Source organism: Camelus dromedarius, chromosome 7 (assembly GCF_036321535.1).
Source record: "Camelus dromedarius isolate mCamDro1 chromosome 7, mCamDro1.pat, whole genome shotgun sequence".
In the NCBI taxonomy this organism is placed as follows: Eukaryota; Metazoa; Chordata; class Mammalia; order Artiodactyla; family Camelidae; genus Camelus; species Camelus dromedarius.
In genome coordinates, this window is record NC_087442.1 from 14,433,091 (window position 1) to 14,456,979 (window position 23,889).

General features: G+C 39.7%; 1 protein-coding gene across 2 annotated transcripts in view; it reads left to right on the forward strand.

Annotated features, from left to right (window-relative positions):
* The window catches only part of DGKI (diacylglycerol kinase iota), a 395,126-nt gene that overhangs the window by 243,405 nt on the left and 127,832 nt on the right, over positions 1 to 23,889 (forward strand). The window contains exons 16-21 of one of the 2 annotated variants that reach the window (XM_064487331.1): positions 1,042 to 1,097; positions 1,965 to 2,027; positions 6,196 to 6,269; positions 7,686 to 7,797; positions 17,978 to 18,177; positions 23,446 to 23,508. In XM_064487331.1, the coding sequence (XP_064343401.1) occupies positions 1,042 to 1,097; positions 1,965 to 2,027; positions 6,196 to 6,269; positions 7,686 to 7,797; positions 17,978 to 18,177; positions 23,446 to 23,508 (568 nt within the window). The remainder of the gene's footprint in view (positions 1 to 1,041; positions 1,098 to 1,964; positions 2,028 to 6,195; positions 6,270 to 7,685; positions 7,798 to 17,977; positions 18,178 to 23,445; positions 23,509 to 23,889) is intronic. The other variant, XM_031455444.2, reaches the window with a different exon arrangement.

Here is a 23,889-nt window from a genome sequence, read left to right on the forward strand (position 1 = left end):
CTAGACAACAATTGTTAGGACTCCCATTTAAAAGCAGGGTGGGGATTTGGAGACTTTCAGCCAGCCAGTCAGCTGTCTAGTGAGAAAAGACCTAGTCCTGAGATGGGATTAGTGAACATATGGGACAAAAATAGCAGAAGGCGAACGTTTACCGTGTGTCCCTTTGGAATGTCTTGGAATTTTATTAGAAAGAATGTAAGGAAATAATACTTCGTTTGGGGATTTTATAATCCCTTGAATCCATGTGAACTTTCTCTGATGCATATTCTTGTTTAATCTTTTTCTGGTCCTCAACTTGTATAACACCCAGGAGCAAACTCAAAATTAAACCGTTTGTCCGAGTCTTTGCTGTCATATGCCCTGAGTCCGTTCTGCAGGTCTTCTCTATGTATCTATAAAGATAGATATTTTACATATCTTACATACCTTCACTAAGTCAAATGATTTTTCCAGACCTGTCATAAACAAGAGTACAGATGGCAGTTAGGAGTTTTTGCAAAAATGTGAAAGCAAATTCCCCATTCATTTTTATCCAAATTCCCCTTATTTAATTACATTTGGAAGCTGCATTCATAGTTTATGGAAGCCATGTCCTGTGGAGGACAAAGGAAATAATTACCCCTTCCCCTCTCTCCCTCCCGTTTTCTTCTCTCACTCCTGCCTTGTATCCCTGCCAGCTGTCTATTTTGAATAGGGTCCTGAGTGTCTCAACTTTTAATGTGAATGTGAATTACCTGGAGAGCTTGTTAAACAGATTCCTAGACCCAAGCCTCCAGAAATTCTAATTCAGTAGGTTTGAGGTAGAGCCTAATAATCTGCATTGTAGCAAGCTCTCATTTCATGCTGGTGCTGCCAGTTTGGGGCTACACATTCGTAGCACTGGACAACTATGCCAACTGCCTGTAACTGAGGGGACAGTGATAATGAAGCTGGTGGGTCTGTGGGATGGGGAGGGAGGAAAAGGAAGCAGAGGTGCTAATCTAACTCACCACCTTTAATGAGGTCTCTGTAACTATACTATTACTTTTTTCCCTTTCACAGAAGCAAATCCAGAAAAATTCAACAGTCGTTTTCGAAATAAAATGTTCTATGCAGGGGTAAGTATATATTTCATTTTTTAAGTATTACATATCATTTGATACTAGTTCACTGATGGTAATAAAGATGCTGACTATACTATGCTAGTAATTACTCTCACATCTCAGATGTTTACCTGTGGGTCTATATATGGTTACTGTTTAATGTCTTGGTTTAAGAATAAAAGTAAGTATCTATTTCTTAAGTTTGTTTAAGTTTGTGAAAAACATCATAGCCAATCTAGAGAATAGGGAAATTGGGTAGACTGAAAGATGCATGGCAAGTCTTGGTGAGAATGTAGTTTTCACAGTATGCACTGACATTTGGATAAGAAATTGACAAAACATGGGAAGTTTTCCATGGAAGTGTACATGAGATTAATGTACATTTACATGTACATGTACATCCCTTCTTTTTCCTTTTCCTCCTACTCAGGGACATCCTGGGATGTGAATGGCCAGAAAGGGAAAAAAAAACAGGGCTTCCAAAATATTGACTTTAAAAAGTATGGCTTAAACATTGTATAGAGGGCATCAGAATTAAAGGGGGTGAAACAAGACACTCTCAGTGGCAAGTTGAAGATCATCTGATGGACAAAGAAGGGGGTCAGGAAAGGGAGACAAATCTTCAAACTGACCCTTAGAATTATCTACTTTTTCACTCCTACTGCGAGCTTAAATTTTATTACAGGTTACATTTTGAAAACAGAGAAAGATTTCAACTTGACAGCCTCTGCTGTCAAGTAACTTTACTTTGGATTTAGCAAAAGGAAAACGTGTTTTATATTTTTGCATAATTTAGAATCCCTGGGACCTAACTATAATGTAGAAACAAGGACTTGGCATGACCATGTAATGAATTTTCTTCTTTCTTTCCTTGTGGTACAGGCAGCCTTTTCTGATTTCCTACAGAGAAGCTCTAGAGATCTATCCAAACATGTTAAAGTTGTCGTAAGTATTGAAAGTGTTGACTCATCTCATTCGAATGGAGATATGATGCCCCCACAACATGAACCCCAAATACCAGTTTATGTACTTGGATTAATCAGTGGGCTGCGTAGAACTTTAAGGGAATTAAGTTTAGTTTGTTCAACCAACATTTATGAGCATCTAGTTGTGTATTGGTCACTGTCTTAGTTGCTTGGGATGACGTTAAGTAAGATGACTGCCTTCACTCTTGGAGAAACTCAGAGTTCAGCTGTGGGGAAGGGCGCAGAGCTCATTGCAGAACAATGTGATAAATGTTGTTATTCAGCTACTTACGTAACACACTGGTGGCACACAGGGAGAAATGAAAAGTACCCGTGGTGCAGTCAGGGAAGTCATCAAAAGAATGATGTTGAACTGGGTCTTGAAGTAGAAAGAGATGCTCACCAAAAAAAATGTCTATTTCCAGGATGTCTGAGGGGTCTCCAATTTTAGAAAAATGCTTTGATTTCATTATTTTGTGGTTACTCACTCTCCAGCCTAGTCCCAGTTCTTAAGGGGGATGTGTGTGTGTGTGTGTGTGTGTGTGTGTGTGTGTGTGTGTGTGTGTGTGTGTGTGTGTGTGTGTGTGTGTGTGTGTGTGTGTGTGTGTGTGTGTGTGTGTGTGTGTGTGTGTGTGTGTGGCGCGCGCACGCTATATTTCTTCCTGGGTCTCTATCCCAGATTTTGGGAACATGCTTCTTGGAGGCATGGGAGATGGGAAGTCATCTTTTCCCTAGGAGATATATTTTACAATAGCATATAATTAATTATTAAGAAAGACAAAATGTTTCCTTGCAGTAAGCAAGTTAAAAGAAGGAATAAATGTGACTTTGTTGCATACTTGTGTAAGTAAAGAGAAAAATGGAAGACAGAGAAAAATATATAGATGGGGAAGAAAGGAGGGGAATATACCAAATGCTTGAGTTTATCATGGAATAAAGAATAGCATTTGCGACAAGAGGGGATAGGACAAAAGATTCACATGAAAAATAGAGGAAAATATATGACCTTAAACTAATGGGCTTACAGAGGAATATGGAGGAGCCTGAGAGGATACAGATAAAATTTGTAATCACCAATGAAGCACATTTGAGACACAAATCTCCTAAATCAGGTGAAACAAAGACTTGACCACCAACAACCCTTGGCATCAGTTTCAGATGTTTTCATTTTCATGCAATACCAACGAAAAGCAAGTGTCCTGTGTTATAGCGACTCTTGAAAACTGAAATACTGTGTTTTTAAAGCTAGAAAGGCACATGGTCCCTTGAACTATGAAGATCTTTATTTTGATAAAATGATGGTTATTTAAATCGCAGCAATCTTGTATCAAACTTCCCCTGTTTCTTCAGCTCCCTGCAACCCAGCCAAAAGTAAACTTTCCCTCTTCTTCCAGTGTTTCTCACATTACTAGGAACATTTCAGTACCTTCCCAGAGAGGCAGTAAGTGGGGGGCAGAGGCCATACTGAATGGTGTTTACTGTTTAAGTCAGCTGGATTAAAACTAAACTTTGGGGGCAGAGTATATGTAGCTCAGTGGTAGAGCACATGCATAGTACGACGCACTAGGTCCTAGGTTCAGTCTCCAGGGCCTCCCTTTAGAAAAGAAAGAAAAATTAAACTCTATATGTCTCCTAGCCACTGGAGACTTTCCCCCCCCCACATCTGGTCGTCTTCTGATGATAAATGTCTCATACATGGATGGCTGTAGAGCAGGGATTAAAAGAAGCTTGCAGAGAGGCCACAATGGAGCCAAAAAACTAGGAAAGATGTGAGATCAGCCAGTACATGTAATATCCCAGGTGGACTGGTCTATGTAATTTTTTTTTTTTCAATGAGGAGGAAAAAAACTAAGTCTAAATATTTGGGATTCAGTCCTACGTTTATCTTTAAGGTATGTGGCTTTGGGGGAAATCATTTAAGCTTTCAGGTTTGGTTTTTTGCTTGTTTTTGTTTTTTGTTTTTTGTTTTTGCAATTAAGATGCTCTATATCCTCTAAAGTCATGTTCATAAACCAGAACTCTAAAGCTTAAACCTAAAATAAAATTAGGATCATTATTTAATTCACCTTTATTCATTTCCTATATTATGTCCAACCAAAATTTTTTTTAATTGAAGTAGAGTTGATTTGCAATGTTTTGTTAGTTTCTGGTGTAACAACACATATATTTGAAGCCACAATTATTGACCATTGTGCTGTGACACAGAGGGACACAAGGATATTTCTACATTGACATCACTGTATCTTTTCCTGAGTATGAGATGAAAAGGATGGGGGCTTGGCTAGAGCAATTCGATGTATGTTGAACAGCAAACCGTCTTATCTTTGCCCCAGGGTGGAGCCAGTGTTTCTGGGGTAATAGTTAATCATCTCTCACATAAATGTAAAATGTGTGGAAGAATACTGTGTCAAAAAAAAAAAAAAGGACAATAATGAAAGCCTACACACAGCATATCTTGCCCTAATTCCCATGTATTCTTGTTGTTTTGATTCATCAGTACGTGAGCTTGTACACAGGAAGGTATCTGCATGTGAATATTTTCCTCTGCGTGTGTTTTAAGTAGGGAAAAAGTTAAAAAATTTCTGTTCTAAAGAGTTGTAAAGTTTAAATGCAATAATATGTAAGAAAACTGTAAAAGCTCAGTACACTGTAGGGTGCCCATCCTCAGGTAATTCGATGAGTTTCCAGAATCGGATGTGTTTTTTAAGGAGGAAAAAGTAAGACACGTTTTAAAAAATGAATTCTCTTCTAAATACAGTAGTATGAGCTGTAGTTTTTTTTCCTGTAATTCAACAGTACTGCTTTGCATGCTATTAACGTATCACATGCTATTTTTAAGTTTTAGTTGCTTACAACACTGAAGTTTGATAATTTAAGATGTTGATTTTTCTTTTCTTGCTGGTAGAGCCATTTATCAACTCATTTCAAGCCCTTCAGTTGGGAGACTTCATGTTTGCTTAAGTATCTGAGAGTGTTGTAAAAACACCTTCAATTAATGTCTAGAATTTGATTCCTGTGTAAATAACATCTGGAAATACTTTGTTTGTCGAGGATTGTAAGATTTCCTGGAAACAGTTTATGAGAGGGCTCGTGAAAATGAGGCTGCGTTCAGGGCAGCTGGGAGAAGGATGAGTCCTCCTTGACCGCTAGTGGAGTCACAGAACCTGGGCTGAAACGCCCCCTGAAGAAATCTTTAGGAATTGGCAGGGCGCCTGGGGATGCCCCACCCTCTCTCCAGAGGAGAAGATGACGGGGGATGAGGGTGTGAAGAGAGCAAACAGAAAAGCAGGCTTTATACCTTCGACATTGAGATGCCTGGAGTCACGACTAGAGTGTTTCTCTTTTGGCTTTTGCCAGTGGAAAGTGAGAAAGGGAAATGAAAGACTTGTCTTTGGTTAGTCAGAGGGCACTCCTGAGGAAAGCACTGACCCGTGAGGGGGGCCACACACAGAGGTATTGAGGCCAAGCCAGCCTAAGGCCCTCGGAACCCAGGGTCATGCCCAGCTCCAGCAGGGCAGTTTATCTCAGAAGATCAGTCAAAAGTCTGTAAGAGATTAAATTTATAAGAGCAAACCACTAATGGAGATAATACTAATTTATAATAGATACTTTCTTTAAAAAATATGCAATGTATATTTCTTTTAAACAGTTTTCAAAATATTATGTTCAACATTTTCAAAATACAAATTATCTCAAAAAAAAAAACAGGTAAAATAAATGGTTATAAGCATGACTGTTGTTTCAATCAGATGACTGTGGTAGAGATTGCTGCAGCCTTGACATGTGCCTTTATCCTCTTTATTCTTCTAAGCATTCATAAATCCTAATTTCAGTCCTACAAACCTCAATGTCTAATAATAATCCAAGGTTGAGAATGATGATGGATCCTTTGATTGTGAGGCCAGAGAAAAACATGTTGGTCAGACAGCAGCTTTGTTTTTATGTTAAATCAAAATAAAACCAAGACCTGAGCCCAGGGTCTGGGACAGTTATAATCAGAATGAATTTTCAATCATAGTAGCGAGCGTCTCCTTCATCAGAGACAGGGACAAGGGGGAAGACCATGGTATGTGCAGCTGTCAACCTGGTTGTTGTTGAGTCTTGTGACTACTTCAAAACCCTGGCTTTCTGTGCTTTGATTGTTTCAGTGTGATGGAACAGATCTCACCCCAAAGATTCAGGAACTGAAGTTCCAGTGTATAGTATTTTTAAATATACCCAGGTAAGCTCTGTTCATGTTGTTTCCTTGGCATGATGTAACCTCTGTTTGACCTAAGGTTATCTGCTTTCATTATAGAAAATTTCCAGGTACAAACAATGAGAAACAGCTACCTTAGTGGCTTATTAAGGATCTCCGGTTTGGATCATTTTGTCCTCCTACTTGGTTTTAGTGTTCTCTGTGGTGTTTTTGTGTGTGTTTGACAGGCATGGTCTATACTTACCCATCCTTAAGAAACCAGGTAGCCCTCTTGAACATCTTAGTTCTCAATTACTGACCCGTCCTACCCCATCACCCCCCAACAATGATAGACTTGAATAAATCCCTGTTCTCAGTTTCCCAAAAGCTGTTAGGAAACCATCCAGCCTGATTTCAGCATGGAATTCACTCAAAATCATTGCCAGATGATGGCTTTGAAAAAATAGGGTCAATTAGAGTCGCATTTTCTAGCCAGGATCTCAACTCTCTTTGGTACTATTACATACCTCAGGAGAAAGGGGTATTTAAGATTAACTACTCTCAAAATAAGCATATTATCTCAGTGGCATAAAATTAGACTCTAGGCTCCCAAGCCAAGATTTTGGAAGGGATGGATCTATGACCCTTTATTTGCAAACCAGACAATCAGACACAAAATCCGCAAATACGTTCTATTTAGACTGAATTTAGTTTAAATGAGAATTGTATGTAAATCTATGGCTAAGAAAACATATTACAGTCTCCTGATTACTTTGGGCTATGCTCAGTATGGTCCCTTGCAAGTATTTTCATCTTAGTTGTTTAAGTTGAAGGCCTAGATTCTCAGGAAAGGTTTTTTATTAGCTTGCTTTCATTTTTTTCCTCTTCTCCTTGCTCTTTTTCTTCTTGCTGCTACTCCATCCTTCCCTTGGATTCTGTTTCCTCTACTTTTCAATTTTATTTTCCCTTCCTTTCTAATATCATTCCTTTGTCTCATCCCTTTTTCACTCTGTCTTGTTCAATTACCTTCGCTCGTCCTGGATACTTCTTACCTTGACTCTGTATGTGCTGTTGAATGCTTCCCCAGCTCACTTCCCACTCCCTTTCCTATTGGCATGTATGTCTTCCTCCAAGACCAAATTCTGAAACCACCTATTGACAACTCATGGTATATCATAGAAAGCAGGCATGTATGAATTATAGGGTGAGAAATACTGATAAATAATGAATTAGGGGAAAGCTGGGCACCATGGCATGCTTTCGTTGTAAAGTTTTGACCCATTTTCATAAATTGGTATTTGGAGATGATAAATCCATTTTCTTTTCTATTGAAAGGTGTGAACCAAGAGTAGAAAGCTGTTTTTGTGTGAAATAAACATTGGATCTAACTATCAGTTAATCCTTAATGGTAATCATGAGAGGACTGGAGCAAATTTAATTGTTTTTACTCTTCCCTTGCAGATATTGTGCTGGCACAATGCCCTGGGGGAACCCGGGAGATCACCATGATTTTGAACCTCAGCGTCATGATGATGGTTATATTGAAGTCATTGGATTCACCATGGCCTCTTTGGTGAGCAATACGTTCTGTTTTACTGAAGTGAAATATATTTTAGTCATGGTTAGAGTTTATTCATTTTCCAAGACTTTGGTATAATGTTCTCTCCTGGCTTATCAACTTACAAACTTTATGCAATATAGAGTTGCTAGGAGAAGACAAAAACAAAAAGTAATTCTTCACGTCATTAAAAAAAAAATTGGTTACATATTTGTTTGAACTTCAAAGATAAATGAATATTATTTGCTCATTTTCCTGATTAATTGTCTACCAGAATGTAATGCAGAGTATTCATGCTAATTAAAAAGCATTATGCCACAGTCTTTTCCCAGCATTGATGCAGAAACCTTGCCATTTGATATTTATGGTTCACTGAGGACTCGAGTGTTTAGGGAAAAAGGAAAGTGGTCGTTTGATTCATCTTCCATCTTGTCTGCTTAAGCATAAGGTGGGCATCTTCATTATCACAAAATACCTGAATATTGAAAGACATCGTTGTTGTGACGTTCATGAATATTTAGGTGCACAGTATTGAGACCACCTTGTTTTAATTTTGTTGCTGGCATTAAAAAGGTACATTTATAGCATAAGGTCAATTTCAGGCAGGTTTTAGCTGTGTGTTCCAACTTACTATTGAATGAGGAGGAAACCAACTAAAATTTTTGCTTATCATTTCATCTGGTGTGAATCAGGCCACACTGTCAGTTTGTAAAGCAAATTAAAATAAATCTTCTCCTTGGACTTGATTAGCACTTGGTTTGTGCTTCCCCTTTTGCCTCAAGGCAATAAAGTTGTATTTCTTGTTTGAAATGACTGAAAACATCTTTCTCACTCATCTCGTGTATTCATAATGACTTCCTCAATCACCTCGAGTTAGTGAGATTTAACAGCATAACCAACTGTTATGATGGCGAGACTGTCCATCACCTGACATGGCGATGTTGCTTGCCATATCTGCCAGCTCTAGAATGAAATGGTTGTTAAGTGTAAAAGATTGTTCTAGGAAAGATCTCATTTTCAGGGATGTCACTCATGTAGAGCTCTTTCTCTCGAGAAGTCTTTATGCTAGTTATGGGTGAAGATTCAGCCAGGAGCAAGTAGGGCTAAGTTCAAGTAGGATATGTGCAAGGGAGAGTTCCTGGAGGTGACCAGGAAAGCCCCAAACCTAGTCATGTGTGTTTTACTCATTGATTTATTCACTAAGCCAGTGAAGACGTGTTGAATGTTTGCCATGTGTCAGAGCTTCCTGGTGCTGACTGTGTTGTAGAAGGCTGTCAGGGAATGTCTAAGATGATTCCTTGCCTAGGTTTGGGAGGCCAGGGAGAATATTAGACACTTCCCTATTGCTCTCAGGATCGAAATCTAAATCTTCACTGAAAAATTGAGTTTCTCTCTGATTCTCTATCCTTTCCCACTGCCCACCTCACTTTCTAGCTCATTGCCTCTCAAGTCAAGTATAACTGAGCATCCCTTGCTTCCTTTGTACCACGGGGCCATTGCATATGCTGTCTCAATCTAAAATGTTCTTGAACTCTTCATCTTCAGTAACTTTTCAGTCTGTATCCATGTCAGGTTCTTTCTACAGTCTTTTTTGATTTGGGTTGTTTTTGCTTACAATTATATAAAGTCTGAACAAGAGGGAGGTGGCAGACTGAAACTGGGTAGTTAGAAGTGAATTTAATTGAGAGACTAGGTTTTGTGAGAGGCAACAATGGATGATGGTGTATTCCTGAGCTAAAGGTGCAAAGGCAAGGGAGCAGTCAGCTGTACCCGAAAGAGAACTATTTGGGAACAACCACCCGATAGGAGTAGTGTTTGCTAAGTGAAAGCCACCAGCCCATGCCAGCCTGGCAGAGAGAGAGCCGGGGACATAATTACAGTTCTTGCCCCCCAGATCTTCTGCTGTTGCTTCCCTCTGGTGAATTCTAACAGGAGCCAGAGGACAAGGGAGCCTTTAATACAGTCTAAATGGGCCAGCCTCACAGGGCAAAAAGGAGGGCAGGGAAGGGGTGGGGTGCCAGGTGGGAGTGGCAAATGGTCCGTGTCCATCCCTCCACTGTATCTCTGGTACACGGCAGAGAGCCTGGGACCTGGAATTGGCAATGAGGAGATGTGACAGAATGAGTGGATTTTGCCAGGAGGACAATGGGACTTGGCCTTCTGGAAAAAGGAGAATTCATACACTTGGAGGATTGAGAGCTCACAGTCCTCTGTGGAAACTAGGATTAGTTTTATGTAGCTGAAACGTAGATGGAAAGCGGGGGTGGTGTAGGTGATGCTGGAGAGGCAGACGGGTGAGGTCACGAAGTGCAGCATAACATTTCCACTTTGGAGTTTTGACTTTGGAGAATTAGTAAATTTGAGTTCTTAAAATAAATATTTGTTATAGGAAAAGTTCAATATGGAAGAGGTATATTGAACCCTCATGTACCATCACTTGGCTTCTGTAGTATCAAGTCATGGGCAGTCTTATTTCGGTCCCCACCTATGATCTCCTCTCATATTATTTTGAAGTAAATCCCAGACATTAGATCATTTTACCCACAAATATTTCTAAGGGTTTCTTTTTCAGTTTAGTTGTTTTTGTTTTGTTTTATTTGTTTTGTTTTTAGCAGGGGGAGGTAATTAGGTTTATTTATTTAATTTTTTTTTTAATGGAGGTGCTGGGGATTGAACCCAGGACCTCAGGCATGCTAAGCATGTACTCTATCACTTGACCTATACCCTCCCCCAATTTTACCCATAAGTATTTCTGAATGTGTTATTAAAAGATAAGACTTTCTTTATGAATACAATTACATCATCTTACCTAAAAATAGCATCTGAATATCACTAAATACCTACTCAGTGCCCAAATTTCTAATTGTCTTGCAGATACCACTTTTTTAATGCTCTATTTGTTTTAATCAGGATTCAAAAAAAAAATCACTGTGATTGGTTGATATGACTCAAGTCTCTGTAGGTTCTCACCCATCTGTCTCTCTGTTTTTTCCTTCCTTTATTTATGGAAGAAACCAGGCTATTTGTCCTGTAGTTTCCCTGAGTCTGAACTGTGCTGATAACGTTCCCCAGGTCTCAGTAACGTGTTCTTCTCTCTTCCCTGTTTCCCCCAAGTTGATGGTTCCAGACTCATCAGACACACTTTCCCCCAAATCTGTTCTGTAAGTAGTGCTGTATTCTTCCAAAAGAGGGTATATAATGTCTGGTTCTCTCTCTCTCTGGTTAATAGTCTTTGATTATCCAGGAATCTTCAGGGGTTGCAAAGTAGGAGGGGTTGCAAAAATATTCTAATTCTATCCTTCATTTATTAACTGGAATATATATATGAAGAGACATTTTTCTATACTTACGATTTGGTCACTTACACAGTTTGTTTCAGAGACTCAGGATAAGTGATTCTTTTCCTTATGCATTTTCAAAACATTAAGTTTGTTCACCAGCATCCTTTGATGGCAGCTGTGGTTTTCAAATGGCATCAAAATTTTGGAACTTCTCCCATCAAAAGTTTGGGTCTATGTACCCTCCCCTTGAATCCAGGTGGGCTTACAAACACTTGGTGAATAGAGCACATTGGAATTGTCGCTGTGTAACTTCAGAGGCAGGGCCATTAAAGGCCATGCTGCGTATGGGAAATACAGAGAATATTGATGGTCTCTCATTAATAGGAATTATGTAAATTCAAGGTAATACTGATTTAAAACATCTCATTACTCTCACTCATTTAATGTCAGTTGTGAAGATTTATTGAGTATTTGTTGAATGCACAAATACTTATTGAATCCATAAGTGACACTCTGCTGAGTTAAACAGTTACAAAATGAACCAGTAGAAAAGCCACGTCTTCAGGGCGCCCACAGTTCAGTGTTGTGGGGAGTAAACAGGCAATCAGTCTGACGTAATAAATTCCAGGAGAAAGACACGTGTGAGGACTGAAAGGAGAACAGTGTTTACAAATGGGGGAGATCAGCAAAAATGTCACAGAGGAGGCTGGAGTCTTTGTGAGTGAGATCTCCAACTGGCCATTCCCTCAGACGGGGTCGCCCAGGAGGGCATGGACTAGCAGTGGTTCAGAGCGATGATAAGGTGACTAAAGACGTGGCTACGGAGAAAGGGCAGAAAGAGTTGGGCTTTTAAAAATTCATTGTTCTATTTTACCTGTCAATGGAGAGGTCAAGGCAGATGGCACGAGACAGGATCAGATTTGTTGTTCAGAAAGATTACCTGGATGTTCCTGTGAAAGGTGACCAGAATCTTAGCTTCTGGAGACAGATGGACAAATCACGACATTGGTCCCAAAGTCCAGGTGAAGGAAGAAGTGAGGAGATTGGAAAGCCTGAAGAAAGAAGTGGTGATGAAGATAGAAGGGGTTGGTGAATTCAAGAGTTATTGATAGTGACTTATTGTGAAGGGTGAGAAAGGAGTGTGAATGAATCCTGGGGGTCGAGCATAAGCCAGTAAGGTAAAGGGTGAATATATTATATGAGACAGAAAATATAAAAAGAGGATAATATTGCCCCCAAAGGACTCTGTTTTATATAAGTTAAAATTCAAACCCCTGTGAGACGTCTAAGAAGATACAGAACTGGGCAATTTGAAACGTTTAGAGCTCAGGAGATCCCTCTAGGTTGGGACAGAGTGTCTAGAGGGTCTGTGAGATCCTTCTCTCTCCCATCCTGTCCTTGGTAGGAAAAGGAGAAATGGATGGGAGTTGGTGTAGAGAAAACGGAGTACTAAGATTATTCAACATAGTTCACGCTGTTCTGTAAGTGGTACTGGCATACGTTACTTGCTTTTCACGCCTATCCTACCTTACCACTCACGCAGCACTACACTGTTGTATTTTTTTTTCACTCAAAAGGGAAAGAGCTTTATTTTCAGTCCTTCAATTTCACACATCTTGAAACTATAATATTGATTATTTATGTTCCTAAGAAGGTAAATTATTTAAAAACTCACACATCTGTGTAAGATGATTATACAAACAAGACTATATGGTAAAAGTGTGTATTTTTGTGTACTTAAAATATTCAGAGTGGTACTTTAAGAGAGATTTGAAATAGGATTACTGAATGGAAGAAAAGATTGTTTCCCTTAGACTCCTGTGATTGCACATTTCAAAGCAGACGTCGTCCGTTCATTTTACTGGTTGAAATGCATTCCTGCTAATTAAGATGATTTCTTCATTGGTGCTTGGTAACCTGATTACCTTTTTGGAGTCTACACAGACCATAATCAGATATTGTAATTTGCATTTATTTCTGCCACAATTTTCATCCATTACAGTTGTGAAGGTCCTTTCATGTCAAGTCTGTTTCTCAGTAATCTAAAACTTCTCAAGACAGTTCAAAGCATTATTCAGATTGAGGAACTGGAAGCCTGATTTGCTATGCAGTATGAAATCCAGAGATTTCAGTCTCCCGAACTTTAAAGAAAGCATAGCCAGCTTTCTTTCTGTTAATTGAAATTAAAACATGTAGGTTCTTTTATATTTATGAATTAGAAAAGCAAAAAGGTTATTCAGTGAGAAAAGTTACCACAGGGAGAAACTCCTAGGGTTGAAGTTGTACACATACCAGGTGATCTTTTTTTTTTTTAATGAAAAAAGTAGTATCAAATGTTTGTTTATTTTGGTAATACATGTAAATAAAAGAACTGAAAATAAAAATATGTCATAATCACCTGATCCATAACTAACTATATATTTTGATATGTTTCCTTTCAGTTGCTTTATTTCCATGTTTCTAGATATATAGGGAATCATATTATTAAACCCTCCTCTTTCATTATACAAATATGTTTCAATTTATATAATAATTATTCCTTCGTGAAACTTAGGTTTCTGGATGTTTGGTGGTATTAAAAACTCCTGTGATTAACATAATATTCATAAACCTCAGTTATCATTTCAAATTATTTTTTTATGACAAATCCCTGGGAAAGAAATGATTGATTCAATGGCATAAACATTTTAAAGCCTCTTAGTAAAAATTAGAAAAGTGCTTACTGGAAATGTGTACTGTTTACTTGCCCAACAGCAACGTACAAGAGTACCTGATGAGAAGTGATGGAAATTGAATATTCCACAGGTGCTGAAAATGTGTTAGCGGATAGAGACAAAAAGCTATTATAATATTACACTTGAGGAAACAAAATGAGAAGAGAGAATAGAATTCCATCCCTAGAAAGAAAGAAATTATATATGTTTTGTTACGGCCAACAAAAAATGGGAGTAAGACACGTTGTTAATCTTTATTGTTACCTTTTATGTCTTTTGGTTTTTTTGAAGTGTCTGTTTTTTACATATTTTGATGGGCTGTTCATCTTTTATTGTTGAATTGCAAGCACTGTTTATATATTCTGCAGACAAGTCTTCTGGCAGATATATTTAGTGCAAATATGTTCTCAGTTTATCTTTTTATTTCTTTAATGTTTCTTTTGATGAACAGAAGTTTAAACATTCTTATGAATTCCAGTTTTATGAGGTAGGCTTATTTCATATTGGAGCTGCTTGTGTCCTTCTTAAGAAATCTTTGTTACTACAGGAAAGGAGGGGAAGATACTCTCCTTTGTTTTCTTGTTGAAGATTTATAGTTTTAGCTTTTATGTATACAAGTGTGTGATTCAGCTCAAATTCTTGTGTACTGTGTGAAGTAACTTCAAGATTCATTTTTAAGAAGACATTTATCTGCTTTTCCCCAGCACTGTTTGTTAAATAGCCTTTCCTTTCCTATGGAGGTGCCTTGGTGTCTTTGCCTCTTGATTGCATGTGGGTCTTTTTCTGAACTCTATTCTGTTCCATTGTTTTTTTTTTAATCCTTATGCCACTACCACACTGTTTTGATTACTGTAGCTTTATAGTGAGCCTTCAACCTGGTAATATGAGTCATTTCACTCTTTTCCTAAGAGCATTTTGGTTATTCTACATCTCTTGTGTTTGTTTATAGATTTTAGAATCTTTACTTTTTCATAGAAAAGGTTCTTGACCCATAGTAAGTGTTCAGTAATTTCTGGATTTATTTGAATGAGCAGAAGGAAGATTTTTCAGATAAAGCCCTTCCCTTTTTATTTCTTCTATTTCATTATAGCTACTGGCTGTCCATTAATCATATGTTAATGTTGCCAAAGTAAGGAAGACAGCTCTAGGTGGCATGTGGTAGAATTTGAGAACATGAAATTATAGGTGCAACCTAAAATCATAAAATGCTAGTGCTGAAACAGACCATAGCAGCCCACTAAAATCTCATCACTTAACATGTAAAGAAACTGAATTGATGGAATGATTTTTGCTATAAATAGCTACTCACATGGACAGTGATCAAGTAAATAATAATGCTATTGCTGATCGTATTTAGACTGCTTACAGCATGTCTTGCAGTAGGATATTAAACACACCCATGTCCAGAAGTCTTAATGTTTGATAAAATGGAAAAAAAGCAATAAAACGTAATGGCATTGCTTCATGGCAGTAAAACAGCTTGTAAAAACTTGTATAGAAAAATATGGATTGGATGATAATGCTGCCACTGCAAATTTCTCATTTGGTGACGAGAGAGGGAGAAGAACCCCCTGTGAGACAGTTCAGTTGAGGGAATTTAATACAGGAGACTAGTTACAGGATGTGGAGAGAAGAACTGAAAAGAGAGACCCCGTAGATAGCAATCCATGGATTAGCCACTGCAGAAACGAAGTCTTTACTTTAAATATTACCTTTACTCTAGCTTGTTCCAAAAATAAGTTAATATGGCTGTGCTGACAATAGTAGAACTGTCTTTATTCTGAAGAGCTAATTACTGTAATCGCCCCTGTGCCTGCGCAGTGATCTTGGGCTGATGCTGAAATACCAGTGGAACTGCCGCTGACAGCTCTTTACCTCTATCTGTTTGTGGTATTTGCTATTGATATATCACTGAGGCTGAAAATATGGCTTAAATGTGCCCTATGGTACTGCGTGAGCCTTCTGATACCAAGGGGTTGGAAAGTATTTAAGCAATTTTCAGTCTTGTCAAACTCAGAGGAAGAAGTTCTCACTTGGCAAGTTCTGCATTTTTATTTGTCATTAGGCCCAGTCAAGACTGGGGGAAAAAGAAGAAACTGGTGTTTCCTCCAGTGGGTGAAGGGATACAGTGTTGTCAGGTAAATATGGTGCTGAGGAGTACTTGAAGGCAAGGGAAATATATTGGGAAAATTCTGGATATGAGATGGTGGCTCAAATCAATAGATTAACATTTAATTTACCATTTAGGGTCATTGAAGTACAGCCAGAAAAACTTTCAGCCGAGTAATAGAGGATTGGGTAACAGGCCAGAAAGAATTTTAGTAAATTCTCACTTCATTCTCCTCTGCTTCCTTGTTCTCCCAGTAATTGAATAAAATTGTATGTAAAGCTCACAACTGAATGCTTTTCACATCGAAGGTGTTCAGGAATGATAAGTTCTTCATTTTTCTGTTTTTATTCTGTTTTCTTTCCCTCCTTTCTATCCTTTTGTGTTCTTTTTCTCTTTGCATCTATAGACAGTCAGGTTTCTATTGTTCAAATAATGCAAGTACAAAAAATAGTTCAAAACATCAGATAAATGCAAATATCTGGGAACCAAATTAGTGGAAGCTGACATCACAAATCTCAGGGTTTTTTTTTCTTTCCCATTTGTAAGATAGAGATGAGACATATGGAAACAACCTGATAATAGGTAGGTTTTTCTTTTTTTTTTTTTCTCAAGTAAATCTTTTAGATTTTGAGCAAGAGTTAGTATTAACTCCTTTTAAAAGTTTGTTCACTCATGTATAACTGAAAAATTGCTCTACACTGGAATTTGACACATTGTAAAATGATTATAAATCAATAAAAATGTTAAAAAAAAAAGTTTGTTCACTGCATTATAGATTGATACTCAAAATGCATTGTAATATAACCCTCCAGAAAAACTGTTTAGCAGTATCCACTAAAGTTGAGTATACATCTGAACTTAGGGCACAGCAGTTCTGCTCACTGTATGTACCCAAGAGAGTATGTATCCACCCCGAGATAAACACAAGAAGTTTATATCAGTAACAGCCCCAAACTGGAAAAAATCAAATGTTTACCAGCAGAAGAGTAGGTAAATACACTCTTCTATCTATTACTCAAAAATAATGATGAGCAAAAGATGTCAGACACAGAAGAGGACATATTATATGATTAATTTTATAAGAAATTCAAGCTCAACCAAGTTGAATCTACGGTACTAGAAGTCAGGATAGTGGTTACCAACTGGTTGGTGGGAGGAGTTTAAATAGATTGGGCCGGGGCACATGGAAACCTTCTAATTGCTATAAACTGTCTAAAGCTTGAGCTGGATGGAGAGTTACATTTGTGTATAACAATGTTCATCAAGCTGTATAAGATAATCTGTGTACTCCGTGTGCTATAACCAAATATTTGATTTTAGTTCACCCCTTATTATTATATATATATAATTTTTTAAAAAAAAGAAAGCAAGGAAGTTATGGTTACTTGTTGCAGGATTTTAATGTTGGATTGACTTTTCATTTTGTGGCCACTGTAGTGAACTGAGCTCTTACTGTGTTTGATTTGGATCCTCAAAGCTGCTTTACTCTTCAGAATGTTTTCAATTGAGGATTATTATTTTTGTATTTCATTGATCTTACACAGATTAGAAGTAGTTTGAGGAGCTTTTAAGTAAAAGGGAAAAGCTTGCCTGAAGTTTGAAAATTTTTCTAAGGATTGGCTGCATATTTAAATATAACATATATTTAATATATAATATATAACTATATAATTATGCATGATTAAAAGATAAATGCATTTATATATTGAATATAATATAGAAGCTGCCTTAAACTATGTACTTTATCTCTTTTATACTCTTCTTTTCCTAAGTACATTGATTATTTAATGGGAGTAAATAACACAAAGAACTTTTATAGTAAACTAACATGATTAACTTAAGGCTGAAAATACATAAAAGCAAAAAGTAGCTATCAATGAGGATATGTGATCAAGCCATCAAAAGTTTAGATATTTTAAATTATTTGTATTAATGATTTAAAATTTCCCATTTTACTCCTGGATAACAGCTTTCAATAAGTTTATCAAAGGCTTTTTGATAATCATGTACAGTGGATTTGGGGTTTCTAGGCTCCCTGAATAGCTCTTAAGAACTAACCTCTTGCTTCCTTTTGCCTCTTGTTTTTACAGGCTGCCCTGCAAGTTGGGGGCCACGGAGAAAGGCTGCACCAGTGTCGGGAGGTCATGCTGCTAACTTACAAATCCATCCCCATGCAAGTGGATGGGGAGCCCTGTAGGCTGGCCCCAGCTATGATCCGGATCTCACTGAGGAATCAGGCCAACATGGTTCAGAAGAGCAAGAGGAGAACGTCCATGCCTTTACTCAATGAGTGAGTTGGCCCTTGCCCGCCTTTGTGAACATGGAGACCGTGGAGAGGAGGGCACAGCGCATGTGCATGGTCGGGGGCCTCCCTATGCTGAGAAAGGAGAAGAGTCCAGGAAACTCAGCAGATCCTTGGTCTGTCGCACATATTTCTTCTTGATGTTTACTATTCGGTGACCACACCCTTCTTTCAGAAATTACTGCTGTATGGTACGTTAGATTGATGACACTTCTTCACCGACTGTTTGAGTTTATATTTACTGGGACCAGCAGAAAACCATAGAGTGACTCAGGGTCAGAAAGCCTGTCTACTTCAGTGTGTTCTTTTTCATTTTAAGAAGGCATGCCTTCAGCCTCCTCTTTACCCTGGTCACTTGGAGAGTGCCAGTTTCCCCAGGTGCCGGAGGTCGGCAGAGCGGGATTTGGGCTCACCTCCCTCCACACTGCGTCCCCTTCTGCCCGTTAGTGGGTTGTCCTTTTCCTGATGCTCCCATGTGGGGGTCCTGTGTCCTCTGATGTTTCAGCTCAGCTTTGCCATTCCGTCTGGCATTCTCCTGCCTAGATTAAACCTGACCCACTGCCCAGTGCTTAAGCGAAGTGTATCCCTTGGGGCCCCTTTCCTTTCCTGGGTGTTCTGACAGGCTGAATTGAGAGGTGATAATGACCAGCTGCTAAGAGTATACATTCATTTTACAGAGCCCCTGAATCTAATTTTTGGTTGAAATGTCTATTTGGGGTTGGAGAAAGGAATGGAGATAGAGGCGGATTTGGAGCATCTTTCTGAGTATCTTCTATATATCATGCCCCATGCCTGATCTGACCCCAGGGAAGGCCGTGTCAGGGTTCAGCCTTGGGCCATCCTTCTTCACAGTGAGGGGCCCCCCAAGGTGCTCCTCCTGTCTGTGGCCTGTGCTGCATGGTTACCTATTTGTACTGAATGGCTGGCTTCCTGTAGTGCCTGTGAAGCAAAGGCATGCTTTGCCACATACTTATGGAGAAAATACGGCCATCTAAAGAAGTGCCTGGAACAAGCCAGTGACACGGGTGTCATTGCTCCTTGCCAAAACCTCACCTCTCTTTCTGAGATGGCATATGTTGAAGAACGGCATTCGGCAGGGCTTTTAGTTTTTAATGTTTGCCCGTAAGTCTGAAGCTGGGGTGAAGGAGCCCCTCTCTTCTGCATCCTCCTTTTCCAGTCACTCAGGACTTCCCAGCACGTGCCTTAGATCGTTATACACGGGGATTTTTTGGTTGTCTTCTTCATTTTGTTTTCCTCTGGCCGCTCATGAAACTTAGTTCACTTCTGTGGCTGTCTCTTTTCTCTGCCTTTACCTTCTACTAGGTTGAATATGCAATTTAGTGAGTTTCAGGCAGGATGTCAGCAATAAGCAATCATATGTGGTTGACTGTTTTCTCTCTAGAAATATTAGAGTTAAGCTGCGAACTCTTGCTGTGAGAGAAAGCTCTGAACTACTAAGCGGAAAGCCCTCTCTGAGATAGTCCAGGTTGTTTTGGATCATTTGTAGACAGTTTGTTAATAGAGTTGAAAATTTTCACAAAGCCAGGACCTCATGCATGCTAAGCATGCACCCTACCACTGAGCTAAACCTTCCCCTCAAGAGCTGAAAATGCTTTTATGTACAGGCAGACAGCTCCCATTTTCATGCCTGGTGCTTCTACATTTAATAACCTTATTAGACATGAAGTTATTTTCAGATGTTTAGTTTCAGTTTTTGTCCTTGAGAAATAATTTTTATTTGCTCAGTAAGGGTACTGTTAGGAATTCATCTGGGCTTTTTTCCACACATAGAAACAAATGTGAAGAGTTATTTTCTTTTTGTACACATAGCACACACGACAGTTGATGTGACTTCTTAGGTTTAGCTGCTTGGGTCATAGGTCAAGCAGCAGCCTCAACTCAAAAATACTGTTACTTCCCACCAGGGGGCAGTGGCGCCTCCAATGAAGCAGCCTCAGGCCATAGGAAAGACTTGTGGGAAAGGGCAGTTAATAGTGGTTCTGTTCATTTCTTAAAAGAACATATGTAAATCTTCAAGGTTAGCCAAGATCTTTATTGTCTTATTATTAAAATGATCATTCAACACTCCATTTTTAGAAAATCTCACCCACTACTCTTACCCTCTGTGATTAGATTGCTTCTTTCTGTTTCACTAGAAATCCTTGCTTGGAAATTTAACTTCTTCCACTGGATTTCCAAGTGGAGCTTCCAGTTCAAAGGCAGCCTGGCCGTTAATACCTCCTTAACAGTTTCCTTCCATCTTCTGAGTCCTCCAAGCTTTTCCTTATTTGGGCTGCAGTTGTGCGAATTTCACTGTTGGAGCCAAGGCAGAAAGAGATCATTGAAAGATAATTCTTTATTTCCTTTATTTTTTCCGTCCTTCTTTCCCTTTTTTCCTTGCTCTCTTTCTTATTTTTAACTGTTTCTTCTGTGTCATTTGCCTGCCTTCTTTCAGAAGAAAGAGGACTGTTTAAACAGGTTTTAGAATTTGAGTTTAAAACCCTGTTGGCGGGGCAGGGTGTAGTTTCTCTGTCAGAAGAGGGTAGCTTTTAAACTCGTCTTAAGGACTTAATGCTCCTCTCACATCGCATGTTAACATGAATATTTGAGATTTGAGTGCTGAGGCCCCCTCTTCTGCTGGAATGCAGGTGTTCCTCATGGGTTTGCCCCTAGGAGAGCACACCCGCCCCCCAGGTGTCCTCTAGGACTGATGAGCTGATGAGTCTCAAAGCTGTGTCTTCAGCCCAGGCTTTCTTCTAAAAACTGAAGACTCAGACCCAAGTGTCTTAGTTGACATCTTTACCTGCATACTTCATGGCAACCTGAAACGATCTGCTAAAAAGGGACTCCTTAACGCTGTTCCTTTGCTTTCCCTCCTCGTCCCCCGGTGAGCCCTTTCCATTCACATCTGTACTAATGGAACCACCATCCGCTTATTCAGCATGTCCCTGGCCCTGGAGTCCTCCCGGTCACCCCCACTGTTACACATCCCATGCATTCTCTGAACTCTCCCTCCTGTTTACTTCCCACATCTTGAACTCTCACAGCGTCTGTTCCCTCTGTTAGTAATACAGCCGTATTAGTTACCTCTCAGCAGCATCGCTAAAAATATGCTCAGTTCATTTCCTTGCTTCCAGCCTTGCTGCCCTTCACACGATAGCTTTTCCAACAGACTAGTTAGAATGATCTTTCTGAAAACGTGAAACCTATATTCCTCTGCTTTACAGACTGTTTGATCATTGCCTTCATCCCCATCTTCCTGTGCTCCAGAGATTATTGCTATTCCTGGAGCAGTACCTCCTGTCTCGTGTATCATCATATTTTTGCCCTCCTCACATCCTTTTCATCTGCTAGCTCTAGCTCAAGTTTAAAACTCCATTGAAGTACCCCTTTCCCTACAAATCCTTTTCTGTCAACTTCTAGCCATTAAATACGCCACTCCGCACTCCTGTAGTGCTCTCACACCATTTATCCAAAATAGTGTCATTCTTGGTTTACTTGTCTTCCCTGCTCTGTGGAGAGACTCTGTGGGATTTTCCTCTTAAGGTCCCCAGTGCCTGCCAGTGTGTCTGAGACTTAGTGTTGAATAAGATCTATAATGTTCTATCTGTTACATGCCTCAGAAGTTGATTCTAAAACAATACAAATCTAAGACCTCTTGAGTATAAAAATAATATAGACAATGTCTTGGTCACATTTTAGGACAATAAGTGGAAGATGTATACTTAAGAGTGTCAAGATCTGGTGTGCATGGATGGCTGGAGGATTTCCCATGAGAAACAGCTAAATAGGCTTTTGTGATGACACTAGATCTTCATTTATGCAAAAAAGGAAAGAATTTCCTAAACAAATATTTATTGGGTTATTCTCCTGTTTGCTGTGACTGTGCACAAGCTAAAAGGCCAGGCCTGTATGTTAAGTACCCCCTCCCCTGCCCAACCCCCCGACCGGTACAGGAGCATGTCTCATGTATCATGGCCTATGGGTCTACTCAAAATACGACTCCAGGAAACATCTTCTTCCCAATAGTAATAGAGCAGATTCATCTGAGTTCACATTCATATACTAGTCACATGATAGCCAGATAAGTTGATCACACTATTTGGAAGGCGCTTTTGAAAAAGATCAGAAATTTTACATTACTCAGGTGCTTAGGAGGATCTTAGCCTGAGTTCACTAGCAATTAAGACAACATGGTTAAGGGTGATTGTATTATCCAAGGGCAAGATGTCTAGTTGGCAAAATTGGAATCTGGCGACTGGGTTCCATCATCCTGAGCTGCTGAGAAGTATTACTTGTTATAACTGATGGCCAGTTGAGGATAACGAGGAGTTAACTCATAAGTGGCTTCAAATGAGAATTGGCATACCTAGCAGAGAAGAGAGATTGGGGGGGGGGGGGCGGGGTATGTCTACTGCAGTCAGAGTGAAACTGTTCAGATGATCTGAGAGAGTGGAGAGAATGGTTATGGAAAAGTGACAGGAAACCGGGGATGTAGTTTCCTCAGTTCTGCCTTTTGTCTTTCCTGGTAACCACCGAAGACCCCCTCCTTATAAAAGACGGGAGAACAGCGAGAAGCCTGTTCCACTCCTCCACCAAGAATATGAGTGGAATTATGGCATTACTGTGATGAATCTAGGCTTTCTTGGTATCACTTTTGGATTTCTTTAAAAAGCCTCTGTGGTTTAACTGAAGGTAGGTGAAGTGTTTATCTAGTCGCTCTTTTTAAGCTGGTTGCCTTTTGACACGAATATTCTAACAAAGCCCTGGAATCCTGAGGACAGTGTTAAAGCATTCAGTTTACCTTGATTCTCCTCAAAGATGAGTTGGCTGTGCCAGCCCACCGTGAGGGTGTGTGTGCACGTGCGTGCGTGTGTGCGTTTGCGCGTGCGCGCACGCCGGATGGATGCCCACGACCTAGATCCAGAGAGGACCGTGGTAGCCCTCCGCCCGCGCCGCCTGCGCAGCATCGGCGCTCCTCTGGCCTCCGCAGGCGCCCCGCCCGTGCTCCAGTCTGTGGCTTGCCTGAGAGCCGGCCCTGCCGTGTGTCCTGTTGGCTTCGTCGCTGTCACTGGCTTTTTGGATTATTTCCGTGGCTGGCTCGATTTTCCTTTTCTTTTCGTTCACTGTTTGGTGATGCGCTCATTTAATTTCTGTTTAAACTTTGTGTGTCTCTCTTCTCTCTCCTGGCTTGTTGCCTGTCTGTCCACGCTGTTTTGCTGACTGTCTTCGCTGCTCATTCCCTGCTGCCTCTAGTATCCATCAGGTGCAAGCTGCGGACCTGCGGAGAGTGTCTGCCCCCCCTGGCTCCTTCACCATGTGAGTACAAAGCCGTTCAGTTTTTACACTGTGTCTCTCACCCTCATCTCCTCCTCAGGGTCAGACTACCTGCATCCCATCCTTCACAGGTCTGCCTCTCAGACAAAGAACCACCGCACCCTCATATGCCTTCTTCAGCCCTTCTTTGATTTGAGATGCAGCTGTGAAGTCATGTGTGTTCTATTTGTCTCAGTCCTCTGTGAGTTCACAGTTTAATTTTTTGACTAGATACTTTAGGGTCCAGAGTTACATGGGGTTGTATAAAGTTCCATACTAAGCATTGGTTTATGGGAAGTGTGTAAACCCATCAGACCATTCCACTAACCGTGGCTCAGGGATGACCTTGAAGAGGCGTCTGCTGCCCTTGATTCTGTGGACCCA